At 42.8% G+C, this 20,493-nt stretch overlaps 1 protein-coding gene across 1 annotated transcript in view; it reads left to right on the forward strand.

Annotated features, from left to right (window-relative positions):
* Window positions 1–13,116: 13,116 nt before the first annotated feature.
* LOC308282771 (nucleosome-remodeling factor subunit BPTF-like) overlaps window positions 13,117–20,493 on the forward strand; it is a gene marked incomplete at its 5' end in the record, with an annotated part of 44,795 nt that continues 37,418 nt past the window's right edge. The window contains 3 exons of the mRNA XM_080723160.1: window positions 13,117–13,684; window positions 15,417–16,239; window positions 18,979–19,199. Of these exons, the coding sequence (XP_080579286.1) occupies window positions 13,117–13,684; window positions 15,417–16,239; window positions 18,979–19,199 (1,612 nt within the window). The remainder of the gene's footprint in view (window positions 13,685–15,416; window positions 16,240–18,978; window positions 19,200–20,493) is intronic.

Raw genomic sequence — 20,493 nt, forward strand, 5'->3', positions numbered from 1 at the left:
TCACAGGGTTTGCCCTTTATTCTTTTAAGGTGTTTAGGTGAATATAGAGCGTGGGATTATTAGGCTACCAGCATGTTGTCATTCAGTATAATGTATGTCATCATTAGGCATTGTTTGCTTCCTGTAGGCCTACAGCCTACACCACTGGTGGTGGCAAAGCATTTGAAAGCAAGTGGAGCCTTTTGACATGCATACACATGAGTTGCATCACAAGAAAAAGAGAAATGCACCTGTGCAAAGTGAGCTGTGTAAACACGACACCTGTGCATATCTCCTTGTATGGGCCATTCTGTCTGTGACATCAGGTCAGGTGTAGTGATGTCACCGAGAACGCTTATCTTTTGGCTAATACATTTGGATCTCCATGAGATCACGGTGCTAGCTTGCTGTTAGCTGCAACTATGAAAAACGTCACATCTTGTCCGTAGAACCGTATCTTTCCGTAACGCCTCAATGTCTATAGTCTATAGCGTGTTGTCACATTGTTGACATTGTGACATCACATTGTTGTGACATCACCTCATCAAAGTTCAAACCCTGGATATCCGTGACATCACATTGTGACATCACATTCCGTCCTTGTCCCTTGTATGCCCAGAGATCCCTGATGTACAACGGTTTGAAGTTCAGGGTGTGGACTTCGCCTGAATCTTTTTGGCTAATATATTTGGGATTGCGTCAGTTACTTTGTGTGTTTTTAGGCTAAAACAGTAAAACGTAGGAGCTGTTTGCACCGCTCTAATCTGGGTTCCCAGAAGTTTCTCTTTCAAATACTAATGTTTGTGGTGGAACATTTGTGAATGTTTATTGAGATATTCTGTGACATTGAGTGCTGCACAAGTCTGAGTAACAAGTAGGCCTAGAGATTAAAATGAAAACTGTGGTCCATGGCCTCAATGCTGTAGACCCATTATAGGTCACAGCAGCTTCCTCTGGACTCATTAATGGCATTAACTGCTACCCTTAAAGGGGCCACACCATAAAATTCACTTTCTATTTTTTCATGTATTTTATCCACCCGAAAAAATACAATTCATTAACTCTAAGCCTAACGATACATGTATCATTCCAATTTTTGCCCAAAGACTGCGCCCGTTGCCAACAAAGGGCATTTTGTTATTGCATCTGAAACAGCTTGGAATTAGACAGACAGAACATGAATTGTCAATATCCGAGTGGTTGTTTAGGCTAAAACCTGTATAAATATTTATATAAAATATATATTTTAAAAGCATGGTGTGGCCCCTTTAATGTGAATCCTCCTGAATCCATTTATGTCAAAAAGGTCACAAGGGGGAGGTGGGGTGGGGTGGGGGTGGGGGTATTGTGAATGACTTGATTTAATTCCTGCTTCTATATTGTGGGGCACACCATGTGATCATGAAAATAATATATGTGTGTACTGTGTAGGGGGTGATTATAACAGCCAGGATATTTCAGCCAGAAGACCATTCTCACACAATCGGAAATAGCCTCTGCGCCCTGAAGATTACACTTTGATTGGTTTCCTCATGAGCTGTGTGGCCTGCACTTGAAGAGACTCACAGTGTCACCGCCGGTCGTCATCAACTATTCAAATGTTATACTGGAGGCCGCCAATATGAGGCTTACCAGAGCTTCCCACTGGAATTCTATCAAGCTTACCCTGGCATCATATTCAAATAGGAATGGCGACACCACTGAACTTGTTAAACTGCACTTTATGCAAATGGACTGAAATGCAAACATTGGCTTCTTTGTACCTCTATCCTGTTAATTATCGGGCTCATAGATCTCTGAATGGTGTTCTTTTATGGTGCCGCCATTAGGCACTGCCAGTGCCAAATGTCTCACTATCTACACCAGCAGTAGGCAACCTTAGGCACAGGGGGGAGGGTGATCACTGGCACAAGTGTGAGAGAGAGTATTTTTTATTTTAAAATCAAATATATTTTTGAAACGTGGTCAATTAAATGAAGTCACCTAATTTACAGCATTACATCCTGCACATAATTCTACATTCATAACATTTCTGAACTCTGACTGGGGAGGGAGTCCGGGAGATTGGTGGATGTTGCTCTGAGTCTAAGGTCAAGGTTCAAGCTTGTACTTTATTGTTACATCTTTTGTACAGGTACATAAGAGTAAAACTTATTTTTAGTGTTGTAGTCGAGTCCACCTAAAGCGAGTCCAAGTCAAGTCCAAGTCATATGGGGTTCGAGTCCGAGTCGAGTCCGAGTCAAGAGCCCCTGGGAGGGGGTCGAGTCCGAGTCGAGTCCGAGACCAATGGGAGGCAAGTCCGAGTCGAGTCCGAGACCAATGGTAGGCGAGACCGAGCCGAGTCCAGTTTTCTTTTTCTTTTTTTTCTTTTTTGATAGGTAGGCTGCAGAAATATTTTTTTTCCCCGGACACACACACACACACACACACACACACACACACACACACACACACACACGCACACACGCACGCACGCACGCACGCACGCACGCACGCACGCACACACACACACACACACACACACGTGTACACAAACAATGCAAGAACCCCCCGTTCATGCATTCACCTGTCTGGTGTTTCCTACCAATACCTTTCAAATTAATGGCTTGTCTTCAAATTAAATCAATAGTTCTCCCCAAATTACCTTTGGTTGCTGTCAATGCTGTGGTTTAGGTTTGAGGGAGTTTTTTGGAGAGGTAGTTTTTTTCCCATACCAATTTTCTGTCTAAGAACTAGACATTTGAGTTGCTACAATTACATTTTCTCCCAGGCAGAGAACAAGTACTTTAGTGTACAAATAAGACTTGGCATATACTGCAGTACAATATCCCAAATCACAGACGATAATTAGGACTATCCAGTCTAATATCATGATATGGATATAATATTGATGCCCATGCACCAAAAGGCCAAGTGATAACAAAAATAATATTATTTAAAAAAGAATTATGTCTACTACTGTAATCTATAACATTTTTAAACATTGCTGTTATAGTTGCATTGAAATAGAGCATGCATGATTTTTGCAAAACGTTTTTCAAACAAACTCTTATCTTAATATTTTATTTTGACTAAAAGCTAAAATAAATAAATAAGGTTTTCCCATTCAAACACATAGCAGTAGTACGTGCCTGTCTGCATTTCATTGTTTAAGGTGAGAAATGTAGGCTACCCTATGTCATTAGTCTGATGCCTTTCAAGTATATACAAGGCAAAACAATACCCCATGTCACTGCTTCAAGTTGTTTTGATTCGTTTTAACCTCTCTACAGGGACTTACAATGTTACACTTCTCTCTGTTGATCAGTGCACTTTAAAACTTTCGGACGAGGCTTGCTTAGACTACACCTGGAAATACAAAAAGACGTAAATTCTTAATCCAGCTGTGCAGGTGGATTAAACTACACATGATCACAAAGGCTTGTGTTTGGAAGCTGTTAGGACTTATTTATTTGGGGACACAAGGATATCCTGCAGGTAAGAGGAAAGTGGACTGTTGTGCTGTTGTCTGTTTGGCGAAAAAAATAACTTCTGGGAAGATTAGATGCTTGCTGCTGTGCTGAGCGGGGGGCTCTACGTGTGTGTGTGTGTGTGTGTGTGTGTGTGTGTGTGTGTGTGTGTGTGTGTGTGTGTGTGTGTGTGTGTGTGTGTGTGTGTGTGTGTGTGTGTGTGTGTGTGTGTGTGTGTGTGTGTGTGTGTGTGTGTGTGTGTGCATGCTACTGTGTGCCTATCAGATGCGCGTCAGAATGCTCTGTTACTTAACAAGGCAGCTCTCTTAATGTTAACGTGAATGCGCTCCTCATATGGATATAACATTTATTCCATTGCATTGTAGTGACTTGACTCGAGTGGACTCGGTGGGGGGCGAGTCCAAGTCAAATTAGACCGAGACCGAGACGAGTCCAAGTCAAATTAAGGGCGAGACCGAGACGAGACCGAGTCAGTGAAAATTTGGACTCGAGTCCTGACTCGAGACGAGTCATTGACTCGAGTACTACAACACTACTTATTTTTGTTCGGCTTCCTTCAGACAATGCAGTGGTAGAACAACAAAAACAAACAACACATCTAAGATAAAAATATAAGTAATAATGGCTTCTTCTTCTTAGCTCTGGCTAGCTCTGGACCATTCTCATCTTTGACAGTTTGTTCATGTGCCTGATTGTTTGTGGAAAGAAGCTTTTTTGCAGTCTGTTGCTAGTAGCTTTGAGACTGCGTAGTAGCCGCTTTCCATGCGGCAACATGAACAGACTGTGGTTGGGATGGTGTAGATCTTTGATGATTCCTTGGGCTTTTTTAACACAGCGTTCGTTGTACAGGGCTTGGATTGGTGGGAGATCGCATCCGCTGATCCGTTCGGCTGTCCGCACAACCCTCTGCAGGGCCTTGCGGTTGAGGGCAGTGCAGCCGCCGTATGCAGTGAAGCAGCCAGTCAGGATGCTGTCTGTGGTGCCTCTGTAGAAAGCACTTAGGACTTTGGGGCCCATCCCAGCCTTCTTCAGATTCCTGAGAAAGTAGAGGCGTTGTTGTGCTTTCTTGACAACCCGCTGCCCAGGTAAGATCCTCAGAGATGTGCACTCCCAGGAATTTGAATTCTTTTACCCTCTCCACTGCAGCGCCCCCGATTTGGAGGGGTGAGTGGTCTCTAGGAGGCCTTCTGTGGTCAAAGATGATCTATTTTGTCTTGTCCACATTGAGAGCGAGGTTGTTCTCCTGGCACCATGATTCCAGGTTCTCCACCTCTCTCCTGTAGACTGTTTCATCATCGTTCGTGATCAGGCCAATGACTGTGGTGTCGTCCGCAAACTTGATCACTAATGATCGTTACAACAATGTCCTGCCAATCAAAATATGTCAGAATGTTTGATAGCATGTCATTATCATGTTGTCATTTATGTTTAAATGGCACAATGATTATCTAGAAAATAAAAACTTGGCACTTCAAAAAGGTTGCTGACCCCTGCCCTGATCTACACTGTCAGATCACGACACGCATTGACAAAACAACCCCTGTTCTGGCAACACTACACTGAAGACTGCCTGTCTTTTTGCCACATTAACCCTGGTGTCCCTATTTTGGGCGTGTCTTTGCCTTGATGGCACTTGTAGTAGCGGAACGTTCGCCCCCAGCCTGGGTGAGCACAAACTAGCCAGCCACTATATGGAGTGTTACTGCCACCTAGTGTCAGGAAATAGTGTAAAAAAAAAAGAATGGGAAATGAACTATAGGCAATGTCATCGACGGTTGGCGTGCGTTACGCAAGGAACTGTCCTTAGCCTATTACTTTAATTAATAGCAAACTTAAGTCAAAATCAAACAATTAAAGACAAAAACGATCGACGTTGTCGGCAGGATTCGAACCTGCGCGGGAAGATCCCAATGGATTTCTAGTCCATCGCCTTAACCACTCGGCCACGACAACTGATTCTCTATATACCACGTGACATAAGGATTTAATTCTGAGAAAAGGTGATGTGATTATTTCTAAGAAAAGGTGACGTGATTATTTATTTGGGATCCTAATTAAGGTCCTAACACACATCCTAGGCGTAGGTTCGAATCCTGCCGACAACGACGTTGCCCGGCCAATGCTAACAGGTCCCCCCACCATCAAATCCGTTTGTAAGGGCCGTACTACTCCCTACAAGTAGATTCTAAATTCTAAGTGCTACCCATCGAGTCGGGCCACTTCTGTTCTGAAGTCCGTATTGTTAAATTAAGATGTGTTCCTCGCTTCCATTGAGTGTAATACCGACGTTCACCTGCTGGCTTCTGCAACAGCGCCAATACACTCATTGAGAAACAGATGCAGTGACTTTCTTACACAGACGGGATTAAAACACCTTTAATAACGTGATTTAGAATTTAAAGTATTTGGCACGGTCATTAAACACAGTGGTTGGTTAGTATAGTTGTGCAGAAATGTCCCTGTAGGCTATTACTAGGCTACTACATAGATAACAGGTTCGAAACTCGGGTAGACATAAAAGTTTTGGATCGCAGCTTTAGTGAATCAATCACACCAATTAGGCTACATTTAAATGTAAATATGTTTCGATAAGTACTTAAGTAGGCCATATGTAGGCTATAATGTAAAAAAAATACAGGATACAGTGGTTTGTCACAGTCATTTTGGTTAGTAAAGTGAAAGCATTGCAAACATGATCGCTGTGTGGGCCTCTAAGATATCGATTTGTAAAGAGAATGTAGCCTTTTTATTACACTGTGTTCATTTAACTCTGCTAGTCACTTTCAATTACTTTTAATCTAAACGGAAGTCTGATATGATTGTATTAAACAACGTTAAACTCACCCACATCGCAGCTGTAGGCCAACGTATGTTAAAAAAATAAATTAAAAAAATACACTAGACATGTTGATGAATTACTTTGTGTCAATATATTACGTGCAGGTGATTGTTTTGTGTTGGAGATGGAGTTTGCAAGCGTTTGTCCCGCTGCCTCCTCCTGCATGCAATGTTGGTGGTACACAGCAGGACCGTTGAGTGATCGTTCTGATCACATCCGCTCAATAAAAAGCTCAAACCTGAAAAAACTGAAGATGTGCTTAAACGAATCGTCCTCCAACCAAAGGCCACCGGCCTTGACATACTCCAGATTCCTCAGAGACACGCTCATAGTAGCCAACATAAAGTGTGTCAGTCAACAAATTCAAGATGGCGAGCAGGCACGTGCACACATAGACATCAAAAGGGGCAAGTTAAGTCCCTGCCCTTTTATCCCTCTGTTTGCTGAGTTTTCACTATGGAAAATGAAATGCACCCCTTTCCATGCCATACCTGAATACAGCATTCAAGAGAATTGCCTTGTCCAAACTCTGCTGAACTTGAATGCAGCATCTTCTGTTGAAATAATTGCCCTCTCTAGAATTGCCCTCTCTGTGACTGTGTAGACTATTCACTTGATTATGCTTCATTTAGTGTTGTATCAAGTATCGAAAATAGCTGACCTCCAAGCTCACAACTGGCAACTACCGTCTCGTACCGCCCTGTTTCCATCTCAAAGGTTATGAAGAGATTAATACAGGACCAAATTAACTGCTACCTTGCCGAGCATTTAAACTGCTATTTGAATTCCAATATGGCTTCAGAACATCCTACTCCACTGACAATGCCTACTGTATCTGACCGGCTACATCAAATGTGAAGTAGACTCGCGCAAATACTGCGCCATGGTCATGCTGGACCTCCAAAAGGCTTTCGACACAGTAAACCATTCAATTCTACTGAATAAGCGAAGAGAGATTGGTTTTGATAGCACATCATTAAACTGGAAGAAATACTACCTTGAGGGAAGAGAAAAAGTGGTTGACATCAACAGAACCAGCTCCTCTTCCCTTTGAGCTGCAGAGTTCCTGCTCCGCAAGGAAGCATTCTAGGGCCGTTATTGTTCCTCCTGTACAGTAACGACATGAATGCTGCCTGTAACTGCAAACTGTTCCGGTTTGCTGATGACTCAGCACTCCTGATCTCGGGAGATTACAAATTGCAGGTTGAGGAAACTCTCAGCTCCGAAGTCACCAAATTCTGTACTTGGCTTACCAAACAAACTGTCACTACACCTTGGTAAAACAGAATCTTTAAGTGAGATATAAATATATATAAAAGATTTCAAGGTCAAAGTTGATGACACAGTAATCTCTAGCAAAGAAGAGATTACCTATTTGGGCTGTATTCTTGACAAATATGTCTGGTGATAGCATGGCAACAAAGGTGATCAAAAAAGTTAATCTAAGAACAACATATAAGTAGCCTGGTTCCAGCCCATAGACCCTGCCCACTCTCAGAGTGGACTGTTTCTCTGGTTTGGAGTTGAGTGAATGAATCGGCAGTTTACCGATCCGAAATTGCGGCTTCTCCAATGAGCGCAGGGGGTGGGTCTAACGAATATCCAATCCGCGCAGCAGTTGAAACGATTACATTTCAGGAAATCACACACCAGGCAGGCAGGCACTAGCCTGCCTGATCTCAGACAGAGAAAGAGTCCACTCTGAGAGTGGGCGGGGTCTATGGTCTGGAAGCAGGCTAGGCAGGCACCATGGCAGGAGAGTGTTTTTAGCTGGTCAGCAGGACCAGCTCTTTAAACAGATTACATTGTCCTGAGACATTCAGGGGACCTAGGGGACCTATTTGCCGATTGGCTGTCCATGTCACATGGTCACCGAGCTCATGATTGGGAGCCAGACCTGTACTGCTGTAATGAAATATTTTGTCCAGCAGGGAGCACCATTCCTTCACACTGAGCCGGTGCCTGTGGCCAGCCTGCTTGTGATAAATGAAACAGAAGAAAAGAGAGGTCTATACTTGAGTAAAAGTACAAAAGTATTGGCATCAAAGTACAAAATGTTTGTATGATTGCTTGTAGATCGGTTATCATTCTTTGATTTTCACAAGTCATTGTTGACATCATCATCCATTTAAGCTTTATAATTAGCTTCATACTAACATTAACATTATTTTTCTTTCAATTCTAAACGTAGAGATTAGGTTATGAAAGGAAGGTGATTAGGTGATGAAAACTAGCAAAACTATAGCAGCCATTCACTTTAATCAACGCGATGCATCCAATGTAATTGTGATGAGGATGTCAAACAAACGTTAATCACGTCGTATTTAATTATACTTCATCTGTTACAGATGATTGTCCAAATAAACCGTACGTTATTTAAACTGTGAGCCATTTATAGACAATATGCAGTGTTGCCCTGGGCATCGTTGTAGGCTGTAGTAGGTGATGTGTCACACCATCTGCATACCATCTGCATTAACATATGAACTGAACGAGTATGCAAGTTGTCAATGATTTAACTCTATGACCATGATATGGGCTTTGGTGTGAAGTCATGAAAATATCGTACCCTACACAATTTACAAAAGCAACACAAAGTACATTCATTGATGAGCTGCTTCTTCCTGTCATCTGATCAGTGTCCACACAGTAGATTAATTCGAGTTGCATTTTAATATCAAATGAAACAGAGCAAAAACGATGTGCTGAATGAACCAATGCGAGTCTTTGAGAATTACAGTTAGTATCTTCACCAATAATGAGCACATTTCTAGAGACACGGTAACACATTCATTGTACTAAATGACAAGAAAGCATATATTTAGAACGATATGTAGCAGTGAAATACCACAAGATTTTGGAAAATGCCTACAATCAATACACTTATTTGAACACCTTGGTTACATTAAGTTCTGCATAATGCGTACTTTCTGCTTTTGGTACATTTTAATACAAATACTTTTTATACTTGTACTCAAGTATCCTACATTTTGAATACAAGACTTCCACTGACATTGCAGTATTGCATGATACTTAAGTAAAGAATGCGAGTACTTTTCCCACTACTGCCTAATAAGCATGCTAGTTTTAGTACAATCAGACATCACAGATAGATTTATAGAGTAATAGGCTCTAAGGCAACTGCAAACTTAGCAGGAGTCCTCCAGGCTATGGGGGAAAGTAGCTGTTGGAAAAAGTACTCAAATGTTTTACACTTGTTTTTTTTAAAGTATCTTAAAAGTATCAATACTGCACTGTAGATGTACTCAGTTATAAGTAAAAGTCACACACACACACACACACACACACACACACACACACACACACACACACACACACACACACACACACACACACACACACACACACACACATACACGGGGGGGGGGGGGGGAGTGACAAAATTCATAGATCTAGAACACAGACTTCATAGATATAGAACACAGAATATGTACAGTACAGTACAGTGAGGTACAGTATACAGTACAGTAAAGTACAGTAAGGTAATACGCAGTTATTACTGTTGTTTGAGCACGCCCGAGTTTTTTCAAAACTTTTTTTTTCCAAAAAACTTTTTTTTCCAAAACTTTTTTTTTTTTCAAAAAACATTTTTTTTTTTTTTTTTTCAAAAAACTTTTTTTTCCCCCATCTGACCAGCTTATATATTGACTGTGTCAATTCTTGTTTGCAGGTCGTTCAGTCAGAGTGTATCAAAAAGGCAACTGAGTCAAGGGCCTAAGGCAGACCGAAGCTTGTGATTGGCTGTGTGGAGGTGACGAAGGTCTGGGGGACGGAGATACACCTAAACCTAACCTTAAAGGACAACTTTTTTTTTGTTAGAGAAAAGAAAAGATGAGTGTTAAAATGTTTTCATTTTCTGCTTTCTATTGTTTTAAAGATTATTTTTAGACACAATAAGCCAGCAATTTCTTTGTTACCATTTACACCAGCCTCCATAAGTCATCTTGGGAACAGGGTTATTGTGTCTAAAAAGACATATTTAGCCACTTGCATGCATGCCCCAAACTGGGGGCATGCATGCAAATCTAAATCTTTAAAATCACTAAAACGATAGAAAGAAGTAAATGAAAACATTTGAACCCTCATCTTTTCTATTCTCTAATGACTATCTAAAATATGAACCCTTGTTCAACAAAGTTGTCCTTTAACCCTAACCTCAGTAAAACTAACACTAGTGAATGCTAACCTGGTGAATGCTAACCTGCCGATGCTGGTGAATTCTAACCTGGTGAAATGCTAACCTTCCGACGGTGGTGAATGCTAATCTGGTGAATGTTAAACTGGTCGGACCAACGGTGCTTAACCTAGTTGCTTTTTTGATACACTCTGACCTGCAAAAAATACTCTCCCGCACCATGGCAGGCACACACACGCGCCCTGATTTCACCAGAAGGTCTTAATGTTGATTACATGTTTCTGGTCGCAGTTCTGTGTGGAAGCAGTCACTGGCACAGACAGACAGACACACACACACACACACACACACACACACACACACACACACACACACACACACACACACACACGCCGTGACGTGCGTCGTGATCACGGTGCGTCACGATCACTGTGCGTCACGGTCACTCCCGCGCACGCTCGCACAAAAGTCCCTCCCCGTAAATCGTTCAGGCGGGGCACAATGTCAGACTCAAGCGTCAGCTGAGTCTGAAATCAGGCTAACATATTTGGGTAGAATTTCCACTTTTGTCAACAAAAGTGCCCTCAGGTCTCTTGCCGGGGCCCTTATTCAGCCCTGCTAGCACCTTCTGGTACTCCAACATCAAAATGACACTAAAGACTAAGCTCCAAACCTCCCAAAACAAACTGATTCGACTACTTCTCGACCTGGGGCCAATGACCCACCTTCTTTCCACACATTTTGCTATTCATGGGTTGCATTTGTAGTCCTAAACGGCCATGTTGAGGACTAACAACAGTGTTTCAATTTGTCTGATTGGCATAGAACTAATGTTCTACGCCAATCAGAACACCTGTGTTGGTCCTCAATATGGCCGTTGTAGGACTACAAATGCAACCCATGAATAGCCTAAAATGGGCTGGCTCAGGGTAGAAGACAGGGTTAAACGGGGATGCCCCATGGTTCGAACTCCCGTTGGTCCGAACACCATCGGCAGGTTATAGCTACTCACCAGCGTCGGCAGGTTAAAGTAAGTAAGTAAGCCTTGCCGAGCCATGAGGCTCATAGGGCAGGAGCCAATCTCCTGTTTCTGTAGCGTGAGGCAGCTTTGATGTACAAGTATTACACCCCCTAGACATGACGCTAGTATATCGCAGGGACTTGCCCCCAATCCAACCTTTAATTATGCTGAGTGCCAAGCAGGGAGGCACTGGGTCCCATTCTTTAGAGTCTTTGGTATGACCCGACCGGGGTTTGAACCCCGATCTCTCAGTCTCAGGGTGGACACTCAAACCACTAGGCCACTGAGCTGGAGCGGCAAATTAGTAACTCACCAATGTTAGTTTTACTGAGATTAGGGTTAGGGCATAGTTTTACTGAGGTTAGGGTTAAGGTTTAGGTGATCGGACCAAAGGGAGTTAGAACCAAGGACATGTTATTATCGGGTTAAACGACAAAAGATGGCTTTCAGAATAGTCAATGTGACTCATTTAGTAAAGATCTGGTACACACCCATAAGACATTATGGGTAAATTCTCTTTCTACAGCACTGCCACCCAAGTGTGGAATTCCTTGACCCCTTCCCTTAAAACATGTAGTTCACTGGCTTCCTTCAAAACTGCCCTGAAAACTCACCTTTCATGAGGCCAGAGGCGGAGGTAGTTATCACATCTCTTATCATACAGGAGAATTGACCTCCACCCCCACCTTTTCCCCCCTACTCTACATAAATAGTGTTAAATACTTGTGATGATATTATTGAATGTCTTTTGATGCTACTTTATATGTCCATGAATTGAATACCAAGGACCTCCAACTCTAAGTGCTTTTTTGGGGTGTTTCCTGTGCTGTACTACTTTTCTTTTCGCTGCAGCCTACTGTTCTACATTTTTGTCTATATTCAAATTTATATTCATATTTAAATATTCATTCAATCAATCAATCAATCCAACTAGTGCTTCCAAACTCCAACACGAAAAATAATCATCAGATTCTGCACAGAATGTATTGGCAGAAAGTAGCTCATTACAATCTGGTGGAAACAAATAGCTTTCCGTACAGCTGTAATGTTGTCATTTTTAATACAATCAAATTGGACTTTTCCATGTGGAATATGCCTGGGCTGTCAAGGGTTGGTTGCCAACACTACATGTCAGATAGAAATAGGATCTATCATATCCAAGAGTTGCTTGCGGATATTTCAAAGTAACAAATTAGTGCCATCTGCCATGCCGATATAAAAAATAAAATAGTATCAGTATTTCAATAGCAATACAATAAAATGAATAAACATTGATACAATGTGACTTATGCGAATGTAATACACACCAGAGCCTCAGTCAGATTAACAAATGTAATATTGTATTTGTTACATGTCGGTCAACTGAAAGAACTGTGTGTGATCACGTGACCACGGTATGCCTTCTGTTTTTTCATGCATTGGAGAGAGCGAGAGGAGAAAGAAAAATGGCGGCTCTGTGCGAACCGAGACGGGACGCCGGGCTATCGTTTTGAGCTTTCTCACCCAAAAACAACACCGTGGGCCCTGCGGGACCGTGTGTTCCGAACATCCGCCCTTCCCAACCTTTCGGGGGACCCCACTTTCGCTCGTATCCGCGGTAGGCTAGGCCAGCGCAAACATTGAAGATAGGAAATAATAGCTTTCGCCTATCATGAGAGGGAGACGGGGCAGGCCGCCCAAACCTCTATCATCAGAAGAAGAACCGACGCCGCCTCCACCTCCACCTGTGCGAGGTCTGAGACCCAGGAATACTTTGAAGCCCGCCAGGCCCAGGGGGGACAGCGATGAGGACATCGACAGCCCCAAGCGGGAGACCACCACCAGAGCTAAACGCGGCAGGGGGAGAGGGGGACCGGGCTCGTCCGCTCGTGGAGGCAGGGGAAAGCGAGGAGGCAGAGGAGGTGGCAGAGGAGGAGGTCGGGGTGGTGGTGGAGTTGGTAGTGGTAGTAGTGGTGGTGGAGGTGGAGGAGGAGGAAGGCGGAGGGCTGCCTCCAAAAGAACGGTGGTTTACGATGACCACGAGAGCGACGAGGACGACGATGCTGTCAGCCTGAGATCCGAGGAGGAAGAGGAGTTTGTGGAGGAGCCCGCATCGGAGGAGGACGAGGCCCTCAAGGAGGAGGAAGACACTGACTGCCTGGACGATCCTCTGCTGGAGGAGGATGGGGATGCTGCTAGCTGCTGCACGGAGAGCAGCTTCAAGAGCCTGGGCACTCCAGGTAAACAAACAATGATGATGATGATGTCCAGTTGTGTAATGCAGTGGTTCTCAAACGTTCAAATGTCAGGTCTCTCCTCTAAACTCTGACAGTGCTCAAATGGAACCAAAGGACCCTGTTCCATCTGTATACTGTCAGAAGGACCCCCTTAAAGGATCCCACAGAATCCACTTTGAGAACCACTGGTGTAATGTAACTAAGTAGATTTACTATGTGCTGCTGTACTGTAAGTACAGTTTTGAGGTATTTGTACTTTACTTGAGTATTTCCAGATCCCAATACTTTTACTTCTACTCCACTACATTTCGGATCCAAATATTGTTCTTTTTTTACTCCACTACATTTATTTGAAAGCTTTAGTTATTACTTTGTAGATATTTTGTATTATTATTACAAAACATACATTAACCACTTATGCCCTATATGCATTTCGGCCATTTTCAAAATATTTTTTATACATTTTATTTGAAATGGGACATTCTGCATAATGATATTAGTACTTTCTACTTGTGTACTTACGTTTTGTAAGTAGACCTACATTTTGATACCAATAATTTTGTATCAAGTACATTTTGAATTTCGGACTTTTACTATTTTAACACATTATTTCTATATTGCAGTATTGATATTTTTACTTGAGTAAAACATTTGAGTACTTTTCCCACCACTGATAAACATGATGATGAAGTGGCCCCCACGGGACCACCTCCTAATCCCAATGAGGTGCACCTCAAACGTTGCCCAGTGTGCTTAAGTTATTACATTTTTTTCCTTTTCTTTGACAATGCAGGGAACTGTATTGTTCAAAATGGAGAATGCACAACAAACACAGGCCTCAGTCTTAACATCCAGAATGCTGCAGCTGGAATTAACGTTAACGTGTGCAAGCACTGTCTTGTTGACACGAACCTCTGTGCAAATGATGTGTTATTCTAGCATCTGCATCATTACTAGAACATGCAATGTCCAATCTGGGTAATTATCATTCAGAGCTAAAGGCTAACCGTTAGCCTGCTAACGTTAGCTCATGCTGTCTGCTTACATCCTGCAGACGGCAATAGGAACACGTTAGGTAACACTGCAGCGTAACGTTATAGATGTGCATGCTGAGCGCACTATGTATTGCCAGCTACCCACACATTCTAGTTGTTAATCATGACTACAATTTAACTAGTAGCAATAGCATGGCGCAAAATGAACTTCCGTGAAATGATGACAGCACCTAAGCTAACTCCATAGCTTAGCATGTGATGTGTACCAATTGCAGCATTTGGCTAGAAGTTAAAGTTGGAACATTCTAACGCGTTGTCCATTAATTTATCGACAGCATATGGGTTGTGTTGTGTCACCTGCAATACTGTGTGATACTAAGTGATAGCTATGTTATAATAATATAACACATGATCTATTGTATTGGCTAGTAATAGCAGATTATCTTTGCAGATTATGGAGGATGGAGTCACTGTCACACTTCCCTGACCACACACTGGCCATGTGGTCTATATCAATCTGTAAATTAAAGCGATCAAATCTTATGGAACATCACACAGTTCATGGATAGTGTTAACTACCTTTTAGTGGCAGGGACATTTTAATAATGTGATCAAAAAGCATGATATTCTCCATGTGTAGCAATATTTATTACTAAAAGTCAGTTGTACTTAAAATGCAGTTATGTCGTATGGCTATTAGTCTTTCAATCATGGTTTGCTGATCTTTCCTCATCCCACAGGGAGGAGGAAGTCACAGGCTCCCCGACCTCGTACTCCTATCCTGGAGGAGAAGGAGATCCCACCTCTTGAGCTTCCGGAGACCTCTGAGGATTTGCTGGTGCCTAGTGAGGAGCTCCTCAATGTCTCCTCCATCTACGAGGTGCTGCGCAACTTCGGCACAGTGCTTCGCCTCTCCCCGTTCCGCTTTGAGGACTTCTGTGCGGCATTGATGGGTCAGGAGCAGTGCACACTGATGGCGGAGACCCACATCGCCCTGCTCAAGCTCATCCTGCGTGAGGAAGACACTTCCAACACCACCTTTGGGCCCGTCGACCTCAAGGACAGCGTTAATTCCACATTGTACTTCATTGACGGCATGACGTGGCCCGAGGTGGTGCGGGCGTACTGTGAGAGTGACCGCGAGTATCACCACGTCCTGCCCTACCAGGAGGTGGACGAATACCCCTATGGGCCGCTGAAAAGCAAGATCAAAGTGCTGCAGTTCCTGGTCGACCAGTTCCTCACCACCAACATCGCCCGCGAGGAGCTGATGTTTGAGGGGGTGATACTGCACGATGACCATTGTCGCGTCTGCCACCGTCTGGGCGATCTGCTGTGCTGCGAGACCTGCTCGGCCGTCTACCACCTGGAGTGCGTGAAACCACCGCTGCCGGCGGTCCCGGAGGACGAGTGGCGGTGTGAGATTTGCGTGGCGCACAATGTGCCCGGTGTCACAGACTGTGTAACAGAGATGCAGAAAAACAAGCCCTACATCCGCCAGGAGCCCATTGGATATGACCGGCACCAGAGGCAGTACTGGTTCCTAAACCGAAGGATCATTGTGTAAGTGAAAACCCTTCCTGGGTAGATGATGTGTACAGGACAGGTCAGGACCATTTTGTGAGATGGCAATTGTTTCTAGCCCCGTCTCAAATGTGTATTGTTGAGGCCCATTTCCGCAAACAGTAGCCCTGCTCTGGGTTAAAAAATGTAGAAAGATTCTGTCACGTACGCCTCTGGATTATATCGTCATACCGTCCTGGCTGTAATTGGGTGCACTCATTTAAGCAGCTGGAATGAGTTTGTACTTAAAATTGTCCCTTACTCTTTCCAGCAGCAGAGACCTGTCTATACTGACTACTCTGAACCAGCAGAGTCAAAATAAAAGGCCACATGGCAGAGGATGAATCAAATGGATTTACAGATGTGCATTTGTTTTGACACTTACATACATTTGATTATTGCAACATACTCCACCTTAAAGTGACTCCACACAAAAACGTTTTTTTTCCCCCCAGCCGACGATGACTGTAGTTACTGTATGCCAGTGTTGCCAGGTCTGCTCGTTATAAGCTACTTTGATCCTGTTTTCCTATAATGTTGCTAGTTGTGGGTTGCTTTAGTTTGGGCTTGTTTCAGAAGTGTAGTTGCTTATTTGGCCTTGCTTTCAACATTCTTTTAGAAAATAACTAATGTAATAGAGCTCAATTGGTGAAACTGGTCGCTTCTTTTGGGCTTATAGTTTCATTGACCTGGTCGCTTGTTTCACTCACAGAATCTGGCATCTGGTTAACAGGTTGATTCATTTGGTAGTGATGGCAGACAACGTTATTCTCCCAGGCAAAATTACCATGTAGCTTGCCATAACATTTCGAACGCCACACAAGATCAGTGGGCGTTTTCACATGAGGGGAAGTTCAAAATTTCCCCTGTCTTCCTGCAGTTTGGCTCTCTGAAAACGTGCTTTTAGTTACAGACATCTTTTGAATGAATGAATGAATGAGCATGTCATACATGTTTGTGCTTTTCATTACTAATGAATGCATACATTTATTAAAATGCAAGTGAGAAACTGAGAATTTGTTTATTTTAGGCAAAGTTGCTTTCAAGATGATTGAGAAGGAAAACAAAAGTAGTAGAAAATCTTTTACTTTTTTGGGTTACCTAATATCAATAGTAGATATGAGATTGTTGATATAGGAAGCTGAGAGCATAGAGGAGGAAAGATAAAACACAGGTCTCCAGTCAGACTCAAACCAGGGATGCTTGGTTCAGTGGTTGATGCTCTGGTCACCTACCCACACCCCAGTAGTGAATTTGAACATCAATGGCACAAGACATAGCACTCATTCTTTCATTTGTTTTTGGGGTACTTCAGCCCTTGTAGCTATACGGTGACATTTAGAGAAAGAGACTGCAACAGAGCAGAAAGCCTGCAACACTCCAAATTAAATAAAGTCGGTGCACGGCTCAATGATAGTGATAACATGAGACAAAGAAGAAGTCACCAGCACACAAGGAATATCCTTTTCACATGGTTACATACACTTTTCGACCTGGTTGGGGGAAGACCAACCAGTTGGAAACGCGTACGTTGTTCTCTGTCCTGAGAGGTAAATAAACCATGTGAAAAGGATATTTCTTGTGTGCTGGTGACTACTTCTTTGTTATAGTGACATTTAGCCTACGGTAAATGTTATTTAAACCATATTTAATTCAACATCTTTTACTAGACACAGCCTTACAGGTAAAAATCCCACAATTATCAAATAGGATGTTTAACTTTCTGCTAGAGCTAAACGGTTTATTACATCACTAGGAGAATATAACCTCAAAAGAGTCTTAACAGAGTCTCAACAGCTCTGTCTTTGACTCTCCTTTTATCCATAGCCTGGCGATCTGCTGCAACAACTCTAAGTGTGGTCATGCACATTGCTACTGCCTGCCTGTGCCAAGATGGTACCTTCGCACCCCTCTAGGAATTAGGGTTGTTTCTTGAGACACTTTGTTCTTTTTATCTATCATTCCGAAGCAGATCTTTTTCTTCTTTTTTTCCCCCCAAAGCCACACAAATAATCTTGTCATAACTGCTGTACAAACCAAAACAAGACAATTAATTCACTGTGTGGTTGTCAAAATGATTGGTGTTACTGTTAGAGAATTGAGACATTGTGTGAAGCTGTGTTTTATTTGAGTTCACAGTACGAGTACTGCTATCACTCCAATCTTTATCGTTCTTTAAAAATACCAGGACCAAATACACTGGATACAATGACACAACTTTAAGGGGGATCTAGTTGGGACCGAAGGTCCCAGTTTACCATGAGAAACGTCACAGCGTGTCCGCGTGTAGACGTGTATACGGTCTATGGGCAAACCCATGTCGCCCTGAGGCGTCTTAATAGTATGCTTTTCCTTATTTCCATTATGTTGGATTTTTGTGAACTGTGAATCATGCAAAGCTACTCACTCCAGTGCACTTTCAGAAAAAGGAATATAATGGCTTGAAATTAGCCTAAAAGACCCCATTTAATTATTGCCACTTTTATTGACTTTTTTTTGTATGCCTTTATTTGATAGGAAGGTAGACTGACGGGTAATAGGGAGAGATGGGCAGTGACATGTGGCAAAGGTCGTCCGGATCGGGAATAGAACTGGCGACGTCGTCAGGCATCAATGCCTATGTGGCAATGCCTATGTGGTACCATTAGGCCAGGGGTGCCCCTTTTATTGACTTTGATATGGGTTTGATTTGTGAGGCAGAGGTGATTTGTTTTACTCATCACACTGCTCTTTCCCCAGTGAGGAAGAGGGGGAACAGGAGAGGAAGAAGATCTGGTACTACAGCACCAAGGCTCAGCTGAACGAGCTGCTGAACGTCATGGACAAGACCTACTGGGAGGCGGACCTGTGCGCCACACTGGAAGAGATGAAGGACGAGGTGCACAAACACATGGACATCACAGAGGACCTCACCAACAAGGCCCGCGGAAACAACAGGGCTTACCTCACCGCCATCAATGGTACACACACACATATAATCTTTTTGTATTATTTCTATTTTTTTATTGTGACCAAGGTGGAAATTACAGAAGGACTTTTTTTTATTGCCCAAATTTGGGGTCATAGATATGTCATAGACAACTGACTTCATAGATAACTCACAGGCTGCCCATGTGAAGTCTGAGATCCACTGTGGATCTCAAGATAAAAGATACACACGATTTGATTTTGTAAACCTTCCAAAGGCAGTTTATCTAGGCAGTTTATCTAACACCCATTGGACATGTCTTGGTGGGATGCCTGCCTGGTAGCTGGCCATATACTGTGCCGACCACATAATCGCAACATCCCTCATTTGATTCCAGCTATAGAAATTGAGGGAAGGAAATGCAATGTAACTCCTCTAAATTTCCTGTCTCTCTACTGTCCCATCTAAATAAAGCCAGAAATACAGACAGTTCTTGGTGAATTCCAATCAAGCCAGAAGGCTAATGGTTTCATCCACAGTTACCTAGGCGAAGACCGAAGAGCATACTTTGTTTTCAGAATTTCACTTCAAGAAGACTGAGTTTTAGCACACAAATGGACCTCAAGATTGATGACTGGTGGTGAAATGCACCTCGAGTTCGAAAAACCTTCCAACTTACCATTTTAATTTATTTCTATATACTTTTTTAGTGTTTATTTTCTTTGAAAGCGAAGTATCCCTCTAATCATTGTCCATCATTAATCAAATAGCCCTGTATTTTGTTGTGCAACAATGCTTATAAATGTAGTTTATATTCTACAAGGCGATAGAATGGTCTCTGATCTGACTGTAACATTAGATGAGGGTATACATGACTGAACATGTATAGCCTACACCTACATGTACTGGCTTCTATAAAGGCTCCATATCGCAGGGCTACCTTTCCCCTCAGGTAGTGCACTGCTACTTTGACAGTTGACACAGAAATGTCAGCTGCTGCCCTGAATCTTTATTCAGAACATAAAAAAAACCCTATAACATTGGTTAGAAGACAGCACATCAGTTAGCTTTTAGAGACAATCACTTATTCAGGCCATTTCAAGATTTATCGTAATGGTTGGTAGTACACCGTAGAACAACCAGGGACACCTGTCTATCATATTTTATAGATTTTTGTAACTATTTCTGTTTGATAGATTTAGCAAGGAAAGGGTTAACATTGAGCCACAATGTTCTTGGCAGCATGTTATCAGATGAAGGCCTGCGACTGCGTTCTGCTCCAGTTCCTTGTTTTGGATTCCTCTGTCAGATGCTTTGTGGCGGGAAAGAGAGTCAGTTTCATAACG

This window comes from Nannobrachium achirus, assembly GCF_963921795.1.
Source record: "Nannobrachium achirus genome assembly, chromosome: 4".
Classification (NCBI taxonomy): Eukaryota; Metazoa; Chordata; class Actinopteri; order Myctophiformes; family Myctophidae; genus Nannobrachium; species Nannobrachium achirus.